Source organism: Ambystoma mexicanum, chromosome 2q, assembly GCF_040938575.1.
Source record: "Ambystoma mexicanum isolate Mex_15411 chromosome 2q, UKY_AmexF1_1, whole genome shotgun sequence".
NCBI lineage: Eukaryota > Metazoa > Chordata > Amphibia > Caudata > Ambystomatidae > Ambystoma > Ambystoma mexicanum.
The window spans coordinates 775008001-775030576 of NC_090924.1; the positions used below are offsets into that span (position 1 = coordinate 775008001).

At 47.0% G+C, this 22576-nt stretch overlaps 1 protein-coding gene across 8 annotated transcripts in view; it reads left to right on the forward strand.

Moving 5' to 3' along the window:
* The window catches only part of WDR37 (WD repeat domain 37), a 2160746-nt gene that overhangs the window by 514413 nt on the left and 1623757 nt on the right, over positions 1-22576 (forward strand). For all 8 annotated transcript variants that reach the window (XM_069648008.1, XM_069648012.1, XM_069648013.1 and 5 more), the window contains one exon: positions 4288-4384. In XM_069648008.1, coding sequence (XP_069504109.1) covers positions 4288-4384 — 97 coding nt within the window. The remainder of the gene's footprint in view (positions 1-4287; positions 4385-22576) is intronic.

A 22576-nucleotide genomic window follows, 5' to 3' on the forward strand; every position in this document is an offset into this window, starting at 1 on the left:
TTTCTTTTCTGAAGAGTAAGTGGTGAGAGGTCCTGGTATATTTGAAGTGGAGTGCTCTGAAAAGTGATCTCTTCTCCTTGGCGACCGATCGCTGATATCGCCTCTTTGGTTGTGAAGAAGTGGACCCTGGTAATAACATCTGGGGGGGATCCGAATCTGTCCCTCGGCGCGGGCGGAGTCTGTAGGTCCGGTCTAGCAGGAGCAGAGATTTGTCCAGATCCGGGAGTACGGCCTCGAAGAAGCGTCCCACGTAGTCCGCTAATTTGTTGTCGGGGACAGAGGTTGGGACGCCCCGAATGCGGAGGTTGTTGCGACGTGCCCTATTTTCAAGGTCTTCATGTTTGAACTCCAGGATCTCGCATTTGTGATGGAGGGATTCGATGGATCTTTGCATTTCCCCTAGCGTGGTAGTGTGGTCCTGAGAATGGTCCTCGATTTCTCTGAGCCTCTGTTCGATCTCTGTAACTCTTTGGTCCATCTGTTCAACTTTAGTGGTGAGTTCTGAGAGGCAGGCGCGGAACTCCGATTTAATATCCGCCATGAAGGCTATCAGGTCTCCTTTGGTAGCGAGGGCGCCCCTGTCCTCTTGTGGCTTCTGTGGGGTCAGTTTAGGAGGGTCTTGTTTCTTGGGTTTCTCCGGTGCAGTAAACATGGCGGAGATATCTGTGCCCTTGCTCACCTTGGTCTGCCTAGACATGCTGTTCGTATTGGGTGGTCTTGATTGAAAGAGTAGCAGCGGGGTCCAGGGCAGTGGGAGGCTGCACTCGGGGTGCGTATCGCTCTCAACCCCCTCCCTGGTCCAGGTCTGGGTGAGTGGGCCGGGGCGCCCCAGGAAGCGGTGTGGGGGGGGTCTCAATGAGTCGGGAACGGTGCAGGATGGCCGACTGTTGCGTGAGGGGGGTATGTCGCTGCGGTGAGGCCCACGGGCTCAAGGCCTCTCTGGATGAAAGCGGTTATCTCGCTGCTTCCCCACCCCTCCTCAAGTCTCTATCGGTGGTCCTTCGCTGATGGAGGTCTCAGATCCCTCCGTTCGCCCCCCGTGTGCGGTTCCGTAATGATGTCGGCTGTCGCTGAGAGGAGGTCCCGACTCGTTCTACGTAGCGGGGGAGGGGGAAAGCTCTCAGAGTGTGCGTCGGGCCCTCGGGCCTCAGTAGTCGAGGATGCACTCGTGTGTATTCCAGGCAGCCTTGGTATGAATCGGACGGCTCTGTGCTGGAGTCCGCTCTCCTCCTCCAACTCCCTGGCGTTCTAAAGCCCCGCTACCACCAGGTGTGGAGTGCGTTGCTGGGTTCCGGCTTGGCGGCCATCTTGGTTTCTTCAGCTGGAGACGGGGGAGAAGTTCGGCCGCTGAGTTCTGGTAGAACGCCTCCTCGGTCGAAGGTTATGTTTGGCCAGGTTGTGCCATGTCGGTTCCGGTCGCCTTAGATGGCATTGGTGACACGGTAACCCGCTTAGAACCGCCGGGAAATGACGGCGGCGGGCATCCCACAGGCGGCCTCAGAGGAGCGACCACATCGATGGCGTTCCAAGCCACGCCCCCTGTGCTACTCACTATTAAATTACCCATTTCTGACTGCTGAACTCTCACAGCCCATATTATCTATAGACCTCCAGGCCCCATCGGTTCATTCGATATTCCATAATATTATCTGATAATACCAAGAAGTCCTCGCATATATTACTGCTCGGGGATCTCAACCTTGGGTTCAACGATTCCAGTGACCAACAAGCGACATACACCCACTAAGGACAACAAAAATAACCTATTCAATATCTCTGCCCTATACAAAAAAGAAATCATACGCACTAAACAGGAAACTTATAGCAGGATTCACCAAGCCAGTCAAATACCAAGGAACTCTTTGTGATCCTAAGGGAGATGGAAGCCCCCATACCGCCAACCGACAATTGCTTGAAGGACAAACTCTGGTGTATCAACATTCAGAATGCCCTAACAAGCAAAATTGCCCTTCTCCAGAACAAGATTGCAGATAAGTTACCCAACCTAACCGCACAGGCCAGTACTTCAACTCAATCCACCAAATCGCCTCAAGGCTTCAGTTTCGCCCAAGTCTCTATCTCTGAGGTACAAAAAATGATTTCATCACTCAAACCATCAAATTGCCAGAGAGACAGCTGACATTCCCAGATTATCAAAGATGCCGCTAGAGACTTGGCACCTTTGATCTCTAAATTAATGAATGCCTCGTTCTCATCCGGCACCGTCCCCAGTAATCTAAAGGAGTCTTGGGTTCTACCTCTCCTAAAAAAACAATCTCTAGACCCATCCATTCCCATCAACTAAAGGCAGATCACTACAGTTCCATTCCTCCTTAAGATCTTAGACAAAGTTGCCCACCTTCAAATACAGAAGTATCTAGAGACCATTTACCTCCTGGGAGTCCGCCAATCGGGCTTCAGGCCTCAACACGGCACCAAAACGGCCCTGATTGATCTTAAAACCGAGATCAATGAACTTAAAGACCAGGGGAAAATAGCTTTGCCACTGCTCCTTGACCTTTCTGCCACCTTCGATTTGGTGGACCACAAAGTGCTATGTAAACACCTCGACTCAGCCGCCCACTTCTCCCAGGAAGCCATAGCATGGATCCAATCCTTTTTGAATAACGGGACCATGAGTGTCTTGTCGCCCTCAGCGGGTGCTGACCTGATACCGATTACTTGTGGCATGCCGCAGGCTTCCTGCATATCGCCAACAATGTACAACATATTCACAAAGCCTTTGTTCGATCACTTGGACCATCTGGGTGTCACCTACACTAATTATGCAGATGTCACCCATATCCTCATACCACTCACTGGGCACTATGACAAGGAAACAGCCCTTGTAAATAAAATGTATCTAATCATCCAAGCATGGATGGTCGCCCACGGCCTATGCTTGAATGACAATAAAACTGAGCTCCTCATACTTGGAACCACAGTCATCCTGAACAAACTTGACTCCAATTACACCTCATTTAACATCGATGGTAACCACATTAAAGTGGTAAAAGAGGTAAAAACTCTAGGCTTTTATCTAGACTCAACCCTCACACTCTGCAAACAGGTCAATGCTATGGCCTCGGCTACAGCATACACCTGCAAATTGATTAGAGCTTGCAAATCGTTTCTTTCCAAGGATACCCAGAAGAGAACATATCTCAGAGCTGAGGAGACCAAACAAATGGCTGTCCGTCAATGACAAAATCATGCTTAAGACCGTCCCACTAACACACAAATTTCTCAACAAAGCTGCCCCATTTGACCTCTCGGAAAGAATCATCAGAAAAACATCAGAACGCCCCAAAAGGACTGTTCATTCCTCCTGCCTGGTAGTTCCCAAATTTAAACTAAAAAAGCTGGAGGGAGCAGCTTCCCTCTTATGGCATCACAGTATTGGAATGCCCTCCCTCCACCCTTGAGAGCGGACCAAACCTTCCTAAAATATAGGCATAATACCCTAAACTGGCTCCTAGCCAAGGAGCACTGATCTCTTATCTGCACCATACTGTATGATCCATCATGATGTATAGAACTGTACTTTTACTCAAATATTGTAAGCTCTTGTATATATCTGTGACCCTTGTATGTATATAAATATTGTAATTCATGTAATATTTTGTATATCCCATGCACTTGCGCGATCTGAATGATACCTGGCCTAGTAGGATCGTTTTCTGTCTTCCCTTTGTTCCCCCTCCGTTGCCTCGTCGCGCCTTGAAGCACCTGTGTATAAATGCCATATCATATCATATATATGTTGCTGCAACCATTGTAACTCAAGCCTAAAGTACACCTTTGTAACCCTTTGATGCTCATGTCCAGATACCTTCGGGTTTGGTGAGCCATTCAAATTAGTAAAAAAAAAACGAATGATTTTAAAATATAGTATGCACAATACATCAACTACTTTTATTTTAATCAGTAAATATAAGCACAGCGCTTAAAGATTTAAGGCTTCATTCACAACATGTATAGCCATGTGATAACTGACTATGTAGGTGGCTATTAAATACTTGTAGTCCTATAGCTGACAATGTGGAGCACTCTCCCAAGTCATCTACAAATGGAAAAATGTTAATGGTTACTGAAATGTCTAAATATATTTGTTTTCTTGAATGCAGTCTTCACCTGTACCATGTATCTGTTTTTTTTTTTTTTTACTTCACTCTAGTTCTCGTTATGCATACTTAGCTTTACCTTTTTGGGGAGCTTTGTTATACAAGATCTATATTTGTCATTGCAAATTGTAATAATTACATTTCTCTACTTTTCTACATGTAGGATTCCAAACTTCCTTTACCCATTAGAAACACCCTTTTGGAACTTTTTGGACAAATTGAACGAGAGTTTGAGAACCTCTACATTGAAAATTTGGAATGTGAGTAAATGTATTTGATTTGAAATAAAATTCATCTGTATGCATGCACAACCTTCCAATTCACAACCTTCTGTGAAAACCAGTCTATATGCTTAAAATGTTATGCTACATAGTTGCCCTATGCAAATCTTTTGTCCTACCCATCTTTTCTTCCCTACACAAACATGTACAGATATTCATGGTCCTCTGCATCTTTTCTTTTTTATAGCCACCCACTGGCTTACTGCCATTAACACGTCTTTTTTGCCAGATGAACATTTATTGGGTTGACTGAGATATTGTCCCATATGTGTACATGGTGTGTGCAGGACACGTGTATTTACAGCAGGGCTTCAAGGACTGCTTCTTGAAATCACTTAGTCCCATCGCCTCCCTAAATCTTCACTCCTCGTGCCTCTTCTTGAGTTGTTTAGCCTTAAGCATAAATATCTGTGTTTTGGGCAGGGGGTAGTTGTGTTCTGTGCCATGGATTTCCAGAATAGCATGTTGTGCCCTGGGGAAAAGTAAGCCTTGCCCTTCAGGACACACCCAGGCAACGCCACTGCTTTTCCTCATGCACGCATCTGCACCTAATCTAGTGTTACAGATTTTGTGACCTTGTGCAATATCGCTTGAAATGGATAAGATACTAGTGATCTGCCTGAAACACCAATGCAGTTCTTAGCACCCTGCCCTTTAGAGACCAGATCTGCCATATTGAGTTGTTTTGTTAAAATTGGTGTATACTTATCTTTCGAAAGTAGCTCTTTGCCCAACAAAATGATTGTGCCCGCCAAACATGGAAGCATTGGCTCTTTCATAGATTCACATGTTTGAAATAATACCCAATCTTTGGGCTGTGAAACCTCGGCTGCCATTATAATGGAAATATCCAAGAAGAAAAACTTGTATCGGCTATCCTTCCTTAGGGCAGTTTGACCTCTGCCAAAGACTCCTACTTAATTTAAGCAAAGGTGTGGTAGTCTCAGGTGATGAATCCTGCCTTGGTTTGAAGTTCTAGTAAGGAGCATTCTGGCCACTAGAATGCGTGCCCACTCTCAAGAAAGGCACCAAATCGAGAGTTGATGCAGACTGAAGCATGCAAGTAAACAATACAAGGTATGTGAAGATACCCCAATTGTAGCTAAAATGCCTCTACAGTCTTCAGGATGTAAAGAGGGGAAGGATATATATGACTGGGTTCACTCCTTAGTTATCCACTAAGAAAGAGTCAGTCGAATGAACTCCTCAATGGACACCTCACCCAGGGTAGTTCATTGTGCCTGGCTCACGACCATCGACAGCAAGATTTAATCAATGGACTGACAATGCTCTATGGAGGCAGTCCTTGATCAAAGTAGACTTAGTCAATGTCAAACTATGTGGGATCTCTGTTGACCGCCCTGTCCAGGGGTAAAGTGGTGATGGCAAAAAAAGACACAAGGCACAGTGAAAAAGCCATCAACTGCAAAAACCACTGTCTGCTCATTGATGATTTTGGAACTTGGTTGAGGAGCATCAATCAAAGGTACCCCTCATCCTCCTAGCTTTGTAAAATTGGCTATGGTCACTGATGTCAGATCTTGGATAATATACGGTTGCTTGGATGGTGCTGATGATGCAGGGGAGATATGCACGTAATTTAACCTAATGTGCGCCCAGTACAATGCAAGCAAGGGCCTCTTACTGTTTGCAGGTATCTCTAAAGTAGCCTGGATTCCCTAATAAGCCAATAGAATGGAATGTAGCATCTACAGATATGGAGCTGGGAGGAGGTGAACGGGCGATTTAACCTCCTTCATAGAGCGATATACTCCCGATTCTAAGCATCCTAGGTAAAGGGCAGAGATTCACGAGGAACCAACCTACAGACAGAATTCTCGGATTCACAGTTGGAAGGCATCAGCTTACATACTACAGTAATCTGTGGAAAGGCTGTACTTGTGCAACTTCAATTTAACATACTATAAATAACCTATATTGCAGCAGTGGTAAAGTATGGCATGGATCATTTGTTGCCTCCTGAATGCCATAGATATAAAGATCCTATTGTTTCTATTTTTCACTTCATATGTTAATGCCCTTGGATATTGTCATTTTAGGAGCAGGTTGCCAATGAACTGGAGACAGTTGGCATATGTTTATTAGGACTGACTCCAATGATATGACGCCAGAAGTTGAGGCATATATTTATTCACCTGGCCAAATGCCTTCTTACTGGGAAATGGATGGCATTGTGAGTTCCCTATGTTAGGAAAGATGTTTCTTTGTGCAGCTTTCCTCCCATTGATTTCAGTGCCCCTATCCTGCTTTCTGTCAGGGTTGGAAGCCGGTTTGAGGTAAATAAAGCCTTTTTAGCTTCACTTACCTCCTTGCCTCATTTATTTTTGGGGCACTGGTGTCAGCATAAGGTTGGAAAACCAGAAAAAGTTCCCAAGATTAGGGAACTCGCATCCCCTGCACACTATCACAGGCCAATAAATAGCCAAGTTCTTAAAGGTAAATCCTAAAAAGATTTTACATCTGTTAGTGAACCTCTGTGTAAATTCAATGTAAATCAGTGTTTCCTCATACCTTATTTCAATATATATTCATATATCCCAACAGACATTGTTTTTCTTTAAGTTTGAGGTAAGGAGGAACCATTCATTGAAGACAGTCTTTTTTGATGAGCATAGGACAGGCTTGTGGCAGGTGAACTGCATTTTATTTATTTTTCCAGTGCATTCCTGTGCAGTTATTTCATTTTTTATACCTCATAATGTTGACTTGAGTACTATGCATTCGAAATGGTTGCTCTATATGCTGTTTGGCCATCTCCCTACCATCTCGGGTTGTAAACACCCATGTAAGGGCATCTATTGTGACTGGGTCGAGCCTGGCTCCCAGGCAAAGGGCTATGTGGGGCTGAACTGAACTGGCTTACACTAGGATTGGGACTGTCTGGTCAAAATCAACACTTTAAGCTTGGGGAAATTCCCTTAGCTGTCCTGTAGCTGTTCAGGAGGTTGACCGCTGGAGCCATGAATCTGGAGAGGTGAAGACTGCTCAGAGACCTAGAAGATCTCTGCTACAGATAACCAGCAGCATTTCCCTGGCAATCTACTGATGAAGTCCTGCTGACTCCCTATCGACCAGGGAAGATCCTTGATGGTGCCTTCCTTCCCTAGACTGGCCCATAATGCCCTGCACCAGTACTCTGCCATTGGTGGATGTTGGGAAGTGTTCCTGGGACCATCCTGTGGGATGCCCATCCACTGACCATGCCTCAGCAATCCAATTTAAGGCCGAAATCCTTCAAATGGAGTTTGATGGAGACAAGCTCTATGGGAAGAAAATTTATTATGCATCAGAAAACATGAACATAGACACAAACAATGCCAAGACCATGTTATTAATGTGTGTCTGACATCCTTGTTGATCTATTTGTGGATCTCTGTCCATAGAACAGGTTAACTCTTCATCTAACCACCTTCAGCGACAGTACCCCAATTGTCCCGTTTGTTATCTTAACCTATATATCAACAATCTGTGAAGGCATCATAAAGCACCACACAAACAACATATTCAAAGTTAAAAAATAAAACGGTTTATTAAATCAAATGTCAGGATGGTAGAAGGCCTAACTTGCCCTATGCTAAGGTGGGATTTCCCTACCTGAACGAAACGAAGGAAAGTCTGAGTCAAAGAGTTCAACTTAAGTCTGTCTGTGTCCAAAACCTATCCTTGCCCTTACAACTAAAGCTAAACAATGTGTAGGGATGTCAATAATAAAAGAAATGGCAGTTCCAAGATGGCGGTGTTGGAGTGAGGACGCGTCGCCCTGAGCTCTGGTACCGAACTCGCTAATAAACACAAAGAAGCACCTACAACTTTGAAGCAGCCCTCCCCTGGACCCGTTTAGTGGGGTGCAACCACTCAGAAGACAGCGAGACTCCCAAAACAGCCCTGCTGCAGCCGCTGCATTGCAGCACATAACGGAAAGCTCCAGGGCCTGCCGCCCGGAATTGGGGAAGCCGACAGCGCCCCTGGGAACAGCCAAGGACCGGAGCAGTTACGACGGCCTCTTTGACCCCCTGCGCAACTCAGCGGGGAATAGTAGAGGTCCCGTTCATAGCTTACTTCATCGGGCCTTGGGAGCTGCGGCTCCCGCAATAAGGGATCTGCAGTACCGGACCCTGTAGAGCGCTGCGGGCAACGAGGGGGGTCGCCTGGAGCCCGTGCACCGTGCTCGTCACAGGAATCCAGAGGCAGGGAGGCAGACCACATTGCAGCAGGAGCACAGACACGGACTGGAGGTGATCCTGACGCTGAGGGGCCTCTTTTCTCTCCCCACTGACGGGAGAGGGCAGCAGCACTGACTGAGCTCTGGGCCTTGCACGAAAGCCGGGCGCAGCCACCTAACAGAGAATACCTCTCCCCATCCAGGGCGGAGGACTAGCCCCGGGCAGGCGCTCCACAGTGGAATTCTAAGTAAGTGGGGCGGGGGGGTTGGGGGCGCCACAGAGACAGCAGTGGCAAGGGTGGGGCCCCTCTGCACGCCCCCTACCCCACAGCCATGACAATCGGAGGCCCGGGTAACGGGCGAGGAGGAGATTCCTCCAAGGAGAACGGAGCCCAACACCTAAGCCCTACAATACCGGACTGCCTTGGAGCCAGCAGGGGGGTTCGCGAGTCGCGGGCCAGAACAAGACCCCTGGAGAAGTGCAGCCACAGCAAAGTACAGTGAGCTGATAGATTCAAACAAGCGCACCAGCGGGCCCAATACCCAGACCACAAGAGGCTCAACTCCCTTGCAGACGGCCCGGCTGACCCTACACGGAAGACCGCAAAAGTGGGGGAGGACCCGGACCACCTGCACACTGCTAGACATCACAGCACCCACATCAGCTCCGCTACAAAAGAGGGGGTATCAGGACACGCTAACTAGGCAGTCACAGCAGCGCCAAACAATACTACACCGTTGAGCAGTTAATATTAGAACCATCTCGGAGGTCCCCCACGCTCCATCAGGATGTCTAGAAGTAAATCTAAGGATACCCCAGGCTCCTCCAAGATGGAGAAAAAGATTCAGGAGGGGTCACTCGTCAAGATCTGGCCAAGGGAACCGGGGGAGCAGAGGCCTCAAGACCCCAAAGATGGGTCCATAATATCAGCCCCGGTTACCACCCAAGAACCACAGGATCTGCCTGTCACCCAATCAATGCTCAAGACCCTTCTTGGGGAAATTGTAGAGAAAATCACTGATGCAGGGCAGAAGCAGATGGACGCGTTAAGGGAAGACTTGGCCGAAGGCAAACAAGAGATAAAAAGGGACCTCAACGAAATTGAAGAGAGGCTAGACACGAATGAGAGGGCCATACAGGAGCTGACTGAAGACGCACGAAAGGCAGACACTCTTCCGGAAACCCTAGCTGCAGCCACTCATAACCTCGAGTTGAGGGCAGAGGACTTGGAGAACAGGCCCAGAAGGTCCCATATACATGTTAAATCCTTGCCAGAAGCAGTTTAGGATCAAGATCTGGTTGAAACAATGAGATCAATATTCTGAGACCTGATAGAGGAGGACCAGATTGACGACATCAGATTCGACAGGATTCACAGGGTTGGGCTGAAGCGCCAAGAACCGGGAGCGAGACCTATCTCAAATCACCTTGATTAAGAGACGGCGCATGGCCCCGATTCTGGCCCCTCTAAGAGAAAATCGGGTGCGATACAGTTGGCTCCATCCATTTGCCCTCCGCTTTCTATGGCAGGGAAGAATCATAAAATTACGACGTGCAACCAAGGACTAGCTCTACTCGGCCTGGAGGACGATACACCACCGACACGAGCGTCCCTGGTTGGGCGTGCAGTTTCCCGGAAGCCTTAGGAATGGACAGAAGTGGGTCTTAAGAAATCAAGGAAGGAGCGAAAACAGTTCCCTCGCGGTTCTCAATCCCAAGACCAGCTGCCAGATCATGGAGGCCAACCTGGAAAGAGGGATATATAAGAAAATCAAGGAGCATGATCCATATCTCTGTCGCCCCTGGGCGAGCAGAAGAGGCTATTGTCGACACAAGAGCGGGATGCAATGGGGAGGAGGGGGAGGCCCGGCATCTTGCAATGGGAAAGGGAGTTCCTGTGTGGAGACGAATCGGGCAGTTATTGGGGTCTGGCTCTCGGGTTCTCAGACCGATAGGGGCTAGGCGCCAGCTGGACCCACCCGGTGGAGGGGAGAGGGGAATGAGGGGGGACAAAAGGGGAGAGCAGGACTGACTAGGGAGGGGGAGGAGTGCAGATCCAGGAGTTAGAAGCTACCAAAAGACTTTCAGGGCCCGATGCTAAGCCCCACTTATCAGAAATACGACGTTGCTTTCGTGTCAATAGCAGGGGCTGGCCTATCATGACCAATACACTGGCTAATATGGACCAGCGGAATGTATTGACTCTAAACGTCAACGGTTTAAACTCCCTGCTCAAGAGGAAGAAAATCGAGAGATTCCTCTGCGTGGAAAATCCACACATAGCCACACTCCAGGAGACCCATATTCAAACTAGAGACCTACACAGAATCAACATTTGGGGGGGGGTATAAAAGGTTGATTCAGGCCACACAACCCAGTAAGAAAGGGGGAGTAATAACAGCCCTGAAAGACTGGTTAGACCTCGCAATCAAATCAACACAAAAAGACAAACGGGGAAGTTTCCTGGCAGTGCTGTTTGAGGGTAGGGGGGAGACGCTCACAATAGCAACAATACACGCACCTAATAATGGCCAAGACTCCTTTATTCAGATGTCCCTCACCCGGCTAGACTATTTTGCCAGGGGCCGACAGGGATTTCAATATGGCATGGGACCCTACAATAGACGGAAGCAGGGCCACATTGGGGCAACAGGGAGGGCCCTCCGGGGACCTCAGGAGGAAAATGGGAGAACTGGTCCTAGTAGACACTTGGAGGGAGATCAAGGGGAATACGCCAGGATACACTTTCTATTCATATGCGCATAAAACCCACTCCTGCATAGACTACATATGGATGTCTTCCCCTCTATTGGGCACTCTAACAGATATTAATCTAGGGCCTATGTCAATCTCTGATCACGCCCCAATAACCCTGTCAATAGCCAGACCACATGGTCCAATGGGACTGTGGAGATGGCGATACCCGACCCCACTGTTTAAAGATGTAATACTGGGGAAGGAGATGGAACAGGAGCTGGAGGACTTTGCAGCCTATAATAACTGGGATGACACATCGCCCCAGGTGTAGTGGGATGCCCTTAAGGCCATGATACGGGGTAAGATCATCGCGATCAAGGCGAGGAGGGAAAGGGAGATGAGACTAGAGGAAGAAAACCTAGGGTTTACAAGAGGCATTGGCACAGTTGGCTGCAAAGCATACGAGAGCAGCCGAGAGGGAGGTCCGCACACTCAGAGGTCAAATTAATCTTATCCAGACTAGGGCGGCGGCACAAAGCCTCCTGCGCCTGCATCAAAGGTACTATGTCAAGGCCAACAGATCGAATCGTCTCCTTGCGAAAATGCTTCAAAAGGAGGAAAATGACAGAACCATCTTGAGAATTAGAGGGGAGGGAGGCCTGGCATATACAAAAAATCACGAAATACAGAGGGAGATTTGCCGATTATACACCAATCTGTATTCCTCCAGTAATCCGGATCCTGCAACGCAAGAGGCCTATGTGGACAAAGTTGCACACAGGGCAATCTCAAAGGATGACAGGGACAGGCTGGAGGAAGATATAACCGATGAGGTCAAGAAGGCTATTGGCTCACTAGCAACGAATAAGGCCCCGGGCCCTGATGGCTATGTGGCCGAGTTCTATAAACTACACAAAGAATTCCTAATCCCACATCTAACAAGGTTGTTTAACCAGGTAGGACCCACTGAACTACTGCCTAGGTCTATAGAAGAACCAAAGGTCATCCTTATTCACAAAAAGGGGAATAACCCGGAAATGTGTGGCTCCTATCGCCCGATAGCGTTAATAAATGTGGACGCTAAAATGCATACTAAAGTCCTGGCATCTAGGCTAGATTCGATCATACCCAAAATAGTAAAATCCGACCAGGCGGGATTCATCAAGGATGGGCAAACGGAAGATAATGTACGGAGGAATAACCCATCTAATTGAAAAAGCGCAGCGGAAGGAGGTCCCTGCATTGCTGCTGGCGATTGATGCCGAAAAGGCCTTCGATCGGGTGGAGTGGCGCTTCCTCTTCACCACGATGGCGAGGATGGGTTTCGGGCCTAAATATTGAAATGGGGTTAAGGCCAACTATCAAGCCCGACCCTTCGATTGACAGTTAATGGACAGGTATCCGAGCCGGTTATTATAGGACGAGGGACTAAACAGGGGTGCCCTCTATCTCCGCTGCTATATGCTTTACATCTCGAGCCATTCCTGGCCGTGGTGAGAGGGGCAGACTTCATAATTGGCATTCCGTTTGGGGGCCATGAACACAAAGTGGCCGCTTTCGCAGATCCTCTGCTTCTTACACTGACATGCCCTGAGCTGTCCTTGCGGGGGGCTAGGGACGAGCTTACCCAGTTCTGTCAAGTAGCCGGGCTGAGAATGAACACCAACAAGTCAGAATTACTTAGCCTTAATCTGCCCACTCCCACCAAACAGCTAATTAAAGCTACATACGCCTTTAGATGGGCAAGAGATAAGATCAAATATCTGGGGATTAATTTAATGAAAACTATAGACGGAATATAGCATGCAAATTACCCACCTTTTACTAGAAAAGATCAAATCAAAGCTAATAGATTGGGGACCGCTCTCTGTTTTGTGGCTGGAACGGGTGAATATCTTAAAAATGGCAGTATTGCCGCGGCTGCACTATTTTCCGCACTGCTGGTAGACATCCTGCACGCCTTTTTCAGAGCCCTACAGAAGTTTACTAATCGATTCATCTGGAATCCTAAGCTTACGAGAATTTCCGCAAGCCTCATGAGAATGCCAGCCTCTCGAGGACGTTTGGAGGAGCCAGATTTTAGGGCATATTATATAGCGGCATAAGTCAGGATACTTAGACTGGCAAAGAGATGACCGGGCTAAACCATGGCAGCCGATGGATAGGGCGGTGGTGGCAGGACACTTAGAGGGAATGTTATGGAAACCGAGGCAAGATAGAACTCCCCAAATGTATGCAAGTAAAATTACCTCGACTGTAGGATAGGCATGGGATGCTGCAGTGAAGAGAGCTCGGATTACCACATTCCCATCCCCTACACGCCGCTATTTGAAAACCCAAAATTTACCCCGGGCTGTGACACCTCAACTTTTGAGAAATGGTTCCAGGAGGGCTGTCGAAGAGATGTTTGTGGGTGGAAAGGTTAAAGACTTTGAGAGTTGCAAATCAGACTTTGGATTGGAGGAGAGACATGGGTATGGATATATGCAATTACGTCATTGGTTATCTCACCCAGATCTGAAAACAGCAGAAACGTGACCCCTGACCCCTTTTGAAAAATACTTAGATACCCCCTCCGGGGACAAGGGCCTGATGACCTCCATCTTTAGATATATCAAGGAAGAGGAAAGTATTCCCAGCAGGACCTATATGAGAAAGTGTGAGGCGGATATGGGCACAGTCATTGGGGAACAAGAGTCGCAAAGGTTGTGGAGCCAGATTCCCAAACTCACTAGATCGCTACAGGTCCGGGAGGCCTGGCTAAAGTTTGTTTCAATGGCACTTAACCCCGGTCAGACTGCATAAAATGTACCCAAATTCCTCCCAACTGCGCTGGAGAGAGTACGGACGGGCTGGTACCTGGGCACATATTTGGTGAGAATGCCCAAAGGTGGACACATATTGGAGATACATATGCCATGCTATAACACAGGTTTTCGGGAAGGTGGGAGGGGATAATAAGGGGTTGGATATCCTCTGCATGTATGAGACCCTGGTTGGAATTCCTACGAAATCACTCTGTAAAATATATGTAATAATGATGATGTCGGCAGTAATGGTGTTGGCTCGTAGGTGGAAAACGAAAACGCCCCCTCAAGAACATGAGTGGATTGCCAAAATATAGTCTGTGGTATCCATGGAATGGCTCACTCATTCAATACAGGGAGAGCATTTGAGGTTCTCAACAGACTGGGCCACCCTTTTGGCATTTCCCGGAGGAGGAAAGAATAGACTATGGTGCCCTAAAGTCATGACCCTGTTGGGAATTGACTCACAGGAGGACTCCGAACTATGAAAGGGAGAACATGGGGGCGTGCTGGCAGGCCAATGGGAAATGCAATTAATGGAACAAGGCATCATATCGTCCCAATCGGTGCCATGCAGTGAGAGAAAGACAGAGCATCTGACTCCTGGATCCGGGGCAGGAGGGAAGGGGGAGAGTGGGGAGGGGGGGGGCGGTGTTCTTTTTTCCTTTTTTCCTTTTTCTCTCTTTTTTTTTTTTTTAACTTTCTTTATTGGCAGTCAGTAGTGGCAGGTACACAACACAGTACATAAACAGTTACATTCTTATATTTAGCTCTTACAGAGCGTTTGCGAAGTATTCAGTGGGGTGCGCTGTCAGCCCGGTGTGTTTTCCACAGTGCGGGGGTCAAGGTTTGTCTTGTACACCTGGCAGGGGAGGAGAGTCCAGTTCAATATCTTCTTTGCTGTTAAGATAGCTACAAAAATCTGTCCACACATTTCTAGGGTGAGAATGCGTTGGGAGGGAATTGATATATTCACCTTCACACTTCTGCGTCCATGTGAGAGCATTCAACCACATCTCAAATGTAGGGGGGAGCAGCGTTTCCAACATTGTAATATGCATTTTATAGCCATCATGGCACTCGCATTAAAAAATTAATTGACATTATCTTCACATCATCCCCGTTCCACATCCCAAACAGTATGGCTAACAGATCCAAGCCCACTGTGGTCCCGACTATTTCTGAGAGGGCATCAGTCACTGCTTTCCAGAAAGCACCAAGGACCAGAACATGTGTATGTGGTCAGCATTTTCAGATCTGCATCTGGGGCAATGTGTCTGATTGTGTGCAAATTTCGCCACCTTGTATGGTGTGTAGTACAGTCGGTTGAGGAGTTTATATTGCATGCAGCGGAATCTAAAGTTAAGGGAGACTTTGCGTGTGTGTAAACACATTCTCCTCCATGTGCCATCAGTGATTTCCAGGCCTAGCTTCTCGGCCCACTCGTCACGCAGGCTGGAGGGTGCGTCTTCTGATTTTTCCAGCAGGATTTTATATAGATTGGACGTTATGGCCCTGCTATTAGCTAAGTTGGCTATGTAGTGAATCTTGGGCGAGTCCGGGGGCTCGTTCGGGTAGGAACGCCCCATACCACGGACTGCAGCTCTTAAAAGTATTGCAACAGCTCTAGTGCCGATCCCGAGTGGCCTGGGCGCCATCTCTGAGGGGTAATGAATTTATCTTCGGGGTATAGGTCTGTCAATGCCTGGTATCCCAGGTCTAGCCAGTGTCGCGAGAGGAGTTTGTCATGAGTGGGCGTGAGACCTGGGAATTGCCAGATGGGGTAGCCACTTGTAGTATGGCCGGTGCTCAATCTGGGAGTGTACCACTCTATTCCATGCCATGATTGTGGTAGCCACGGGATCTGACGGGGCGTCCGTGCGGTACGTACGGTGGAGAATTAGGAACATGACATTTACTTCCTCGACTAGTTTTTTCAAGTTTTAAGTGAGGAGGTGCAGTTGGATGCTTGTACCAGTGTGTAGCGTGTTGGGCTTGTGCGGCAATCCAATATCGAGTTAGATCGGGGGGCGTGAAGCCCATTTTTATCGTAGGGGAGGGTCATATGTTGCCGCTTCTTACGGACCGCACCAGAGTGCCAAAGGAATTGGGTGCACGCGGAATGCAGCTTTTCAAAGTATTGCTTCCCAGGCCAGATTGGGACATTAGCGAAAATGTAAAGGAGTTTGGGGACCACTATCATCTTTATTAGTGAGTTTGCCTGCCAAAGAGAGTGGGAGTTTGCGCCATCTTGCTATTTTGGATTCTATAAGCTGCGCTGTAGCCGTGTAGTTGTCGGCCAGCAAGGAGGATCTAGATAGTGACACTTGAACCCCCAGATATTTGATACTGCCTGGGGACCAGCGGAGAGGGAATTTGCATGTCTGCTGTTGAGTTGCCGCAGAGAGTGGGAATATCTCCGTTTTAGAGTAGTTGATGGTGAAGCCCGAGAATGTGCCTATTTTCGTTATGTTGCGGATGGTAGGGTCTAGATGTGTAGATGGGTTTCTGATGTAGAGCAGTACATCATCTGCATACAGCGTTATAATTTCCGGTGTATCCTGCAGGCGTATGCTCTTGCGGGCCGTGGGAGCTCTGACATTATCGGCCATTGGCTCGATGGCCAGCGCAAATAGAATAGGGGAAAAGGGGCAGCCCTGACGAGTACCCCTGTGCAGCGTGAAGGGTGGAGACGTTAAGGAATTGACCAGAACTTTAGCTAGAGGTCCTGTGTATAATAGTTTAATGTAGGATATCCTATTTGGGCCAACCCCCATTTTCTCCAAGACTGCCCACATGTATTGCCAGGACACCATGTTGATGCCTTCTGGGTGTCCAGTGTGACCACAACTGCATCAGCTTTTGGATCAATCCTGGACATTACATTGAAGAGCCGTCGGATATTGAGAGCTGTTGGGCGACCGGGACAAAGCCGCTTTGGTCTTCATGGACAAGGTGTGGCATAATTGGAAGGAATCTGCTATTACCTTAGCGAATATTTTTGTGTCTGTGTTTGTAAGTGATAGGGGCCTGTAGGACCCACACTCGTCGAGGGGTTTACCTGGCTTGGGAAGAACCGTTATGAGAGCCTCCTGTAGGGATTGGGGAGGGTGGATAGGACGGAATGATTCAGCCCAAACTTCAAGTAGTTTCGACGCTTGGAAGGCTACATGTTCCTGATAAAATTCTCAGGTGAGCCCGTCTGGTCCCGGGGCCTTGCCTTTTGGGAGTTCTGAGATGGCTGTAACTATCTCATCAAACGTGATCAAGGTGTTGAGTTGTTCTCTAGTGGTTTGGGAGATATGGGTGATAGGTATTTGGTCCAATAGTTCATTTATGTCTTGGGCGGTGTGCTCATGGTGGTGCGCATATAAGGCAGTGTAAAATTCCGAGAAGGGGGATTTGCTGGTCAGACCAGTGTTGCGTGCCTCTCGGTCTAGGATGCCATCTATGTGGGTCCTGCCCCCTTCACTACGCACCAGCCTGGCTAGGGTTCTCCCTGACCTGTCACCCTCTCTGTAGTTCCGTGCCGCTAGTGGGCAGGTGTAGTACCGTACCTCCCTCATGGCATGGGACTCAGAGATTTCCAGCTCCGATCTTATCTGTGCCAACTTTACTGGGGTAGACGATGTGGCGCATTCGCGCTCTAACTCCTTGAGTCTAGATTCAGAGCGTTGTGAATCATGTTTTATGACCTTTTGTACTCCTGCTTCCCGAGAGATAGACACATCCCTTATGTAAACCTTAAATGCCTCCCAGCGAATACCCTTGCTTGTGTCTTGCTGTTTATTGCAGTCAAAGAAGGTATTTATATCAGATAAAATCTCAGCTTTGAACACAATATCGCGCAGTGCCTCTGATTTGAAGCGCCAGGCAGAGCGGGTGGGTAAATCAGTCCCTAGCTTAATCTGCATCGTCACCGGGGAGTGGTCTGAGAGTGTGCACGCCAGTATCTGGATATCTATGACCTTGTCCATCAGTCCACACAATAGTAAAAACGGATCTATAGATCTATCCTGGACAAGCTGTCGTGTACTGATGAGTAATAGGTGTATTCCTTCATGTGTGGGTGAAGTGTCCTCCATGTACCGCATGTGCCCAATGAGCTTGTGTGTGTGAAATCAGAGGGCAGCCCGGGACATAGCTCTGCGGGTTGCACCAGTTCTGTCGAGATCGCTCTCTAGTATCAAGTTCATGTCTCCCCCCCTCTCCCCCCCATGTAATAGGGACTCCAATATATCCCACAAGTAGGGCGGCCACCTCATCGAAGAACTCGGGGGCGTGAATATTTGGACCATATGTGTTTACAAGCAAGCATTCCTCATTGGCTAACATACAATGAAGGACAACATATCTACCCTCTGGGTCTATGTGACTCGTTTTCAGTAAGAATTCCACCAATTTATGGATTGAAGTCAGCACTCCCCTGGATTGAGTGGAGTATTTTGTATAGAACCTATTGGATCCCCAGGATGGTACCAGACATGATGCAAGGTGCCCCAGGGCATGCGTCTCCTGCAGTAGGAGTATTTTAATACCGTGTCTCTGGGCGTATGCAGTGATTCTGCAGGCCTTTGTAAAATTACTTAACCCCCGAACGTTATCTTTTTTTTTTCCTTTTTCAATGTTGATTGTTTAGTTTAAAAAATGCCAATAAACAGATGTTGAAGAAAAATAATAATAATAAAAGAAATGGCGATCATATATGCTTTGAAATGCCCCTGTGGCAAAATGTATATTGGACAGACCACAAGATCATTGAAAGAACGGATATCTGAGCACAAATCCATGATCCAGTGTCAAAACCAGACATCACCAGTGGCAAGACATTTTATGGAAGCTAAGCATAATATCACCCAATTGAGATTCCAGGTCGTTGAAGTAGTAAGTAAACCACAACGAGGTGGCAACTACACAAGACTCTTGTCTCAAAGAGAAAAGTATTGGATATACCTTCTGGACACTAAATACCCTAGGGGCCTCAATGAGGAAACATCCCTGAATTTCTTTATTTAAAAACACCACATCTATGGATAGTATTAACACTGTAGACCTTGTACTTCTTACCTTATGCCAACACTCTACAATAGGCTGTAGATATTCCTCCATACCACACGACGACTTGTTCAACAATAAGCATTTCCTTCACATATGAAGGACGTCACCCCTGAATATATGATACAACACGTACTTGTCACTCTGGACACTATACATGTTCACTATGCGCATACCTTAGAATGTGAGGACATCAGCTACTTTTAGCAGATTGTCCAGTGAATAATGTGGAATGATGCATAATGGTATCCCCCGAATTATTTAGGCATTTGATTATGCAGAACTATGACCTAATCAGTGGAAGTTGTGTATGAATATTTTTAGATATAATTTGTTTACTCAATATATGTCGATTGTTTATACATGAAAAATGTTATCGGGATACTATACATCGAATTAATGTATGTATTATATGCACTACACCACATTAATTACCAAGGCGCTAGCAGGTTATCCTGCATTGTTCAACATGTCTGCCACAGTGCTCTAGCACCGTGGTAGTCCTTCTTTAATGTTCACCCCCTGAATTTTGGCCGCCATATACTAGGCTGTTTACACATGGCCCCTTGTTGCCATGGACACCGTGCAAGCAACGAACTGAGAAACACTATTCAAACACCAGACTGAGAGACAACAGGTACGTGTTGATGTAAAATATTCCCGACGATCATACCGTGCTCCCGAGTACCTTCGTAGTCCAATGTACTTACAAGGACACTGTTGTTTTCCAACAGAAATTGCCCATTGCCTCGAATCACTGGGACATCCGCATCCTTTCAATACTACAAACGAAGTGCAGTGATGACAAGTTTACTCTGTTTGAATTGATTTCTGCTACATTAGGCTCGTTTGGCTCATAATAAGAGAAACGGCAGGTATGCCCTAATACACTATTTCTGACGAACGTATCATGCGTGTCATTACTTCCTTAGTCCAACGCATTTACAAGGATATCGTTGTTCCCTGTATATATCCTGCAAAGTGTTGATTTACCGATTGATTTTCTTTCCACGCCTAGCAACGACTAACGCGGCTTTGAAATTGTAAATGTGTCCTTTTGGAATTGCCCTATGTTATAGAAGGCTTGTCTGCCACAACATTAGATCTCAATAGGTCAGTATATCCATGCGCTATTTACCGACCAGTCCCCACTGATTACGCATTAGATGTCACATTCCCCTGAATTTGGACATATTTTCTCTACCCCCTGTATAGAGTGCAGGCGCTCATAAGCCATTAGTCTCAGAGTGGATGAATATGATCCCCAGTACAGAATAATTGTGCTCACCTACTGAAAGAGGGATAACATGAGGAATTCACGACCCCATTCAGCATTTCATGAATTAACGTAAGCTCCAGATACGTCCATTTTTTTGCACTTGCCAAATTTAAAGTTCTAAATTGTGGTCACTAGTTTGATACCCCTATCCATGTGGATATAAGTATTTCTATATATCACAATAGGAACCTGTCTAAAATAATTGTATATGACCTGTTGTCCAGCTATGGCATCTCTGAGCCTTCTGTCATCCGTTATCAACAATGTGGAAAGTATGTGCCATATGGTCTATGATGTTGGACACTCACTAGAAGTACCTGAGATTCGTTAATGCATAATAGATGATTTGGTAGTGCGTGAGCACAGCAATTCCAGTTACATTGAGTCAAATTTCTGTAATATTTAGAATACCACATGTGAATGAATTAGCACTCCTTGTTTTTGTCTGTCTAACGGAAACTTGTATGCACCTTCTTTACTCTCTCCCTGTATACATCATGCTCAAAAGTAGATCCACAGAGGCTTCTGAAGAAGAGCATTCTCCTCGAAATGCGTCAAGCCATTCAAAGTGGAACCTTCATTAGTTCATGATTATGTCGACATTGTACTATTGTTTCGTGATTACTTCTGCCTCTATGATATAAACATTTTTTAGGAATAAATAGATCATTCAATTTGGTCACCTAAAAATTGACAGTTCTCTTTGCTTTACTTTATAAGTGACATTGATTTACAATACACAAGTTTGTAGAATATTATTAGTTAAAATTTCCTTCAAAGAATCTGCGCCCTTTCTGCGTAGCCTTAGAGAGTGGAAGGGACGGGAGGCCTCCAATCTTGGGTCCTCATCTCCTGTTCTTGTTTACTATAGGGTTTATGTGCCAAAGCCCTCCTTTCCTCCCCTGCACCTTGTAAGATATAATAAATATTAATACCGCGTCTGCAGTCACCTAAACTTCATTCCTGAATATTCATCTGTAAGGTGTGCACCCACTTCCCCATAGCTCCGCTCTCTTCCACTGACAGTCCTCTCTTCCTTCTCCCTTGCTCGCAGCTACAGCTGCTTTTTACCAACAGCGGAGGCTCCCACACCTGGGCCCCACAGGTCTTCTGGGACATCTGCAGGTGTCCTGGCTTCCTCTCAGGTCCTAACACGGCTGCCACCTCACGAGAAGGGTCCCCTGCTGGTCACTCCCACACAGGCCTCCCTTGACAGGTTGCTGGTGTGGATTTTCAATTGGGCTTGCTGGACCATAATTAAATGGACATACCTGCCCATCAAAGTACTCTGCAGGCATCTTCCTTGTCCCAGTACTAGTGGTGAAATTAGGTTTTAGTGCTATAACTCTGTCGCCTCTTCCTCGTCCCATTACTGTCAGAGGTCAAATATGGGGAAATGAGGGAAGAGGTTTTACAGTAGCCTATAAAGTCTGGGGTAGGGTTATGTTGGTCTTCTATCCCCAAGGACCCTCCACCCGTGTAATCCTCCCTCCACCCCCAGGTTCCGGATCCAAAAGCGATGACCTTCCCTGACCACTTGAAGAGGATCCAGTGGGAGTAGGGGTGATGATACCCCTCAGGGTTCTCTTAACTCCCGGACCCACTACAGAAAAGGAGGCAACAAAAGGAGATGGTCAGGTCATGCCAAGTCCCAGTCATCCAGAAATTCCTGACTCTGCCCTTCATCCAACCAAACTCACTACCCCAGGCAGAAGCTACATATCCAGCTTTCCAAGAGCATGGAAGAAAAGCACATTGGTGAATGGGGTGGTGACAAATTGACTTCTGCCCTGCAGGAGTGCAAGGATGAGTTTAGGCTAACATGCCCACTTAGCCCTCACACTTCTACAAACCAAGAGCCAACACGATCATGAAGGTAAAACGGGCGAAGTTAAGAGATATACCTCCTTCGCCTTTTGTGGTAACGTGGGCTGAGGGAAGGTTATGCTCTTAAGAGGGGTATTGATGTGGTTCAGTAGCAACCCACACAGCAACGTTTAGCAGTCCAAAACAAAGGTGTGTCCAGTCAAGGTTCTATAAAAATATATACGTTAATTAAACACACCATGTACATTAACTAACTAGAAAACACTGTAAATAGCCACCCCTGTAGCACACAGAGAATGCACAGATGAATAGATGCACCACT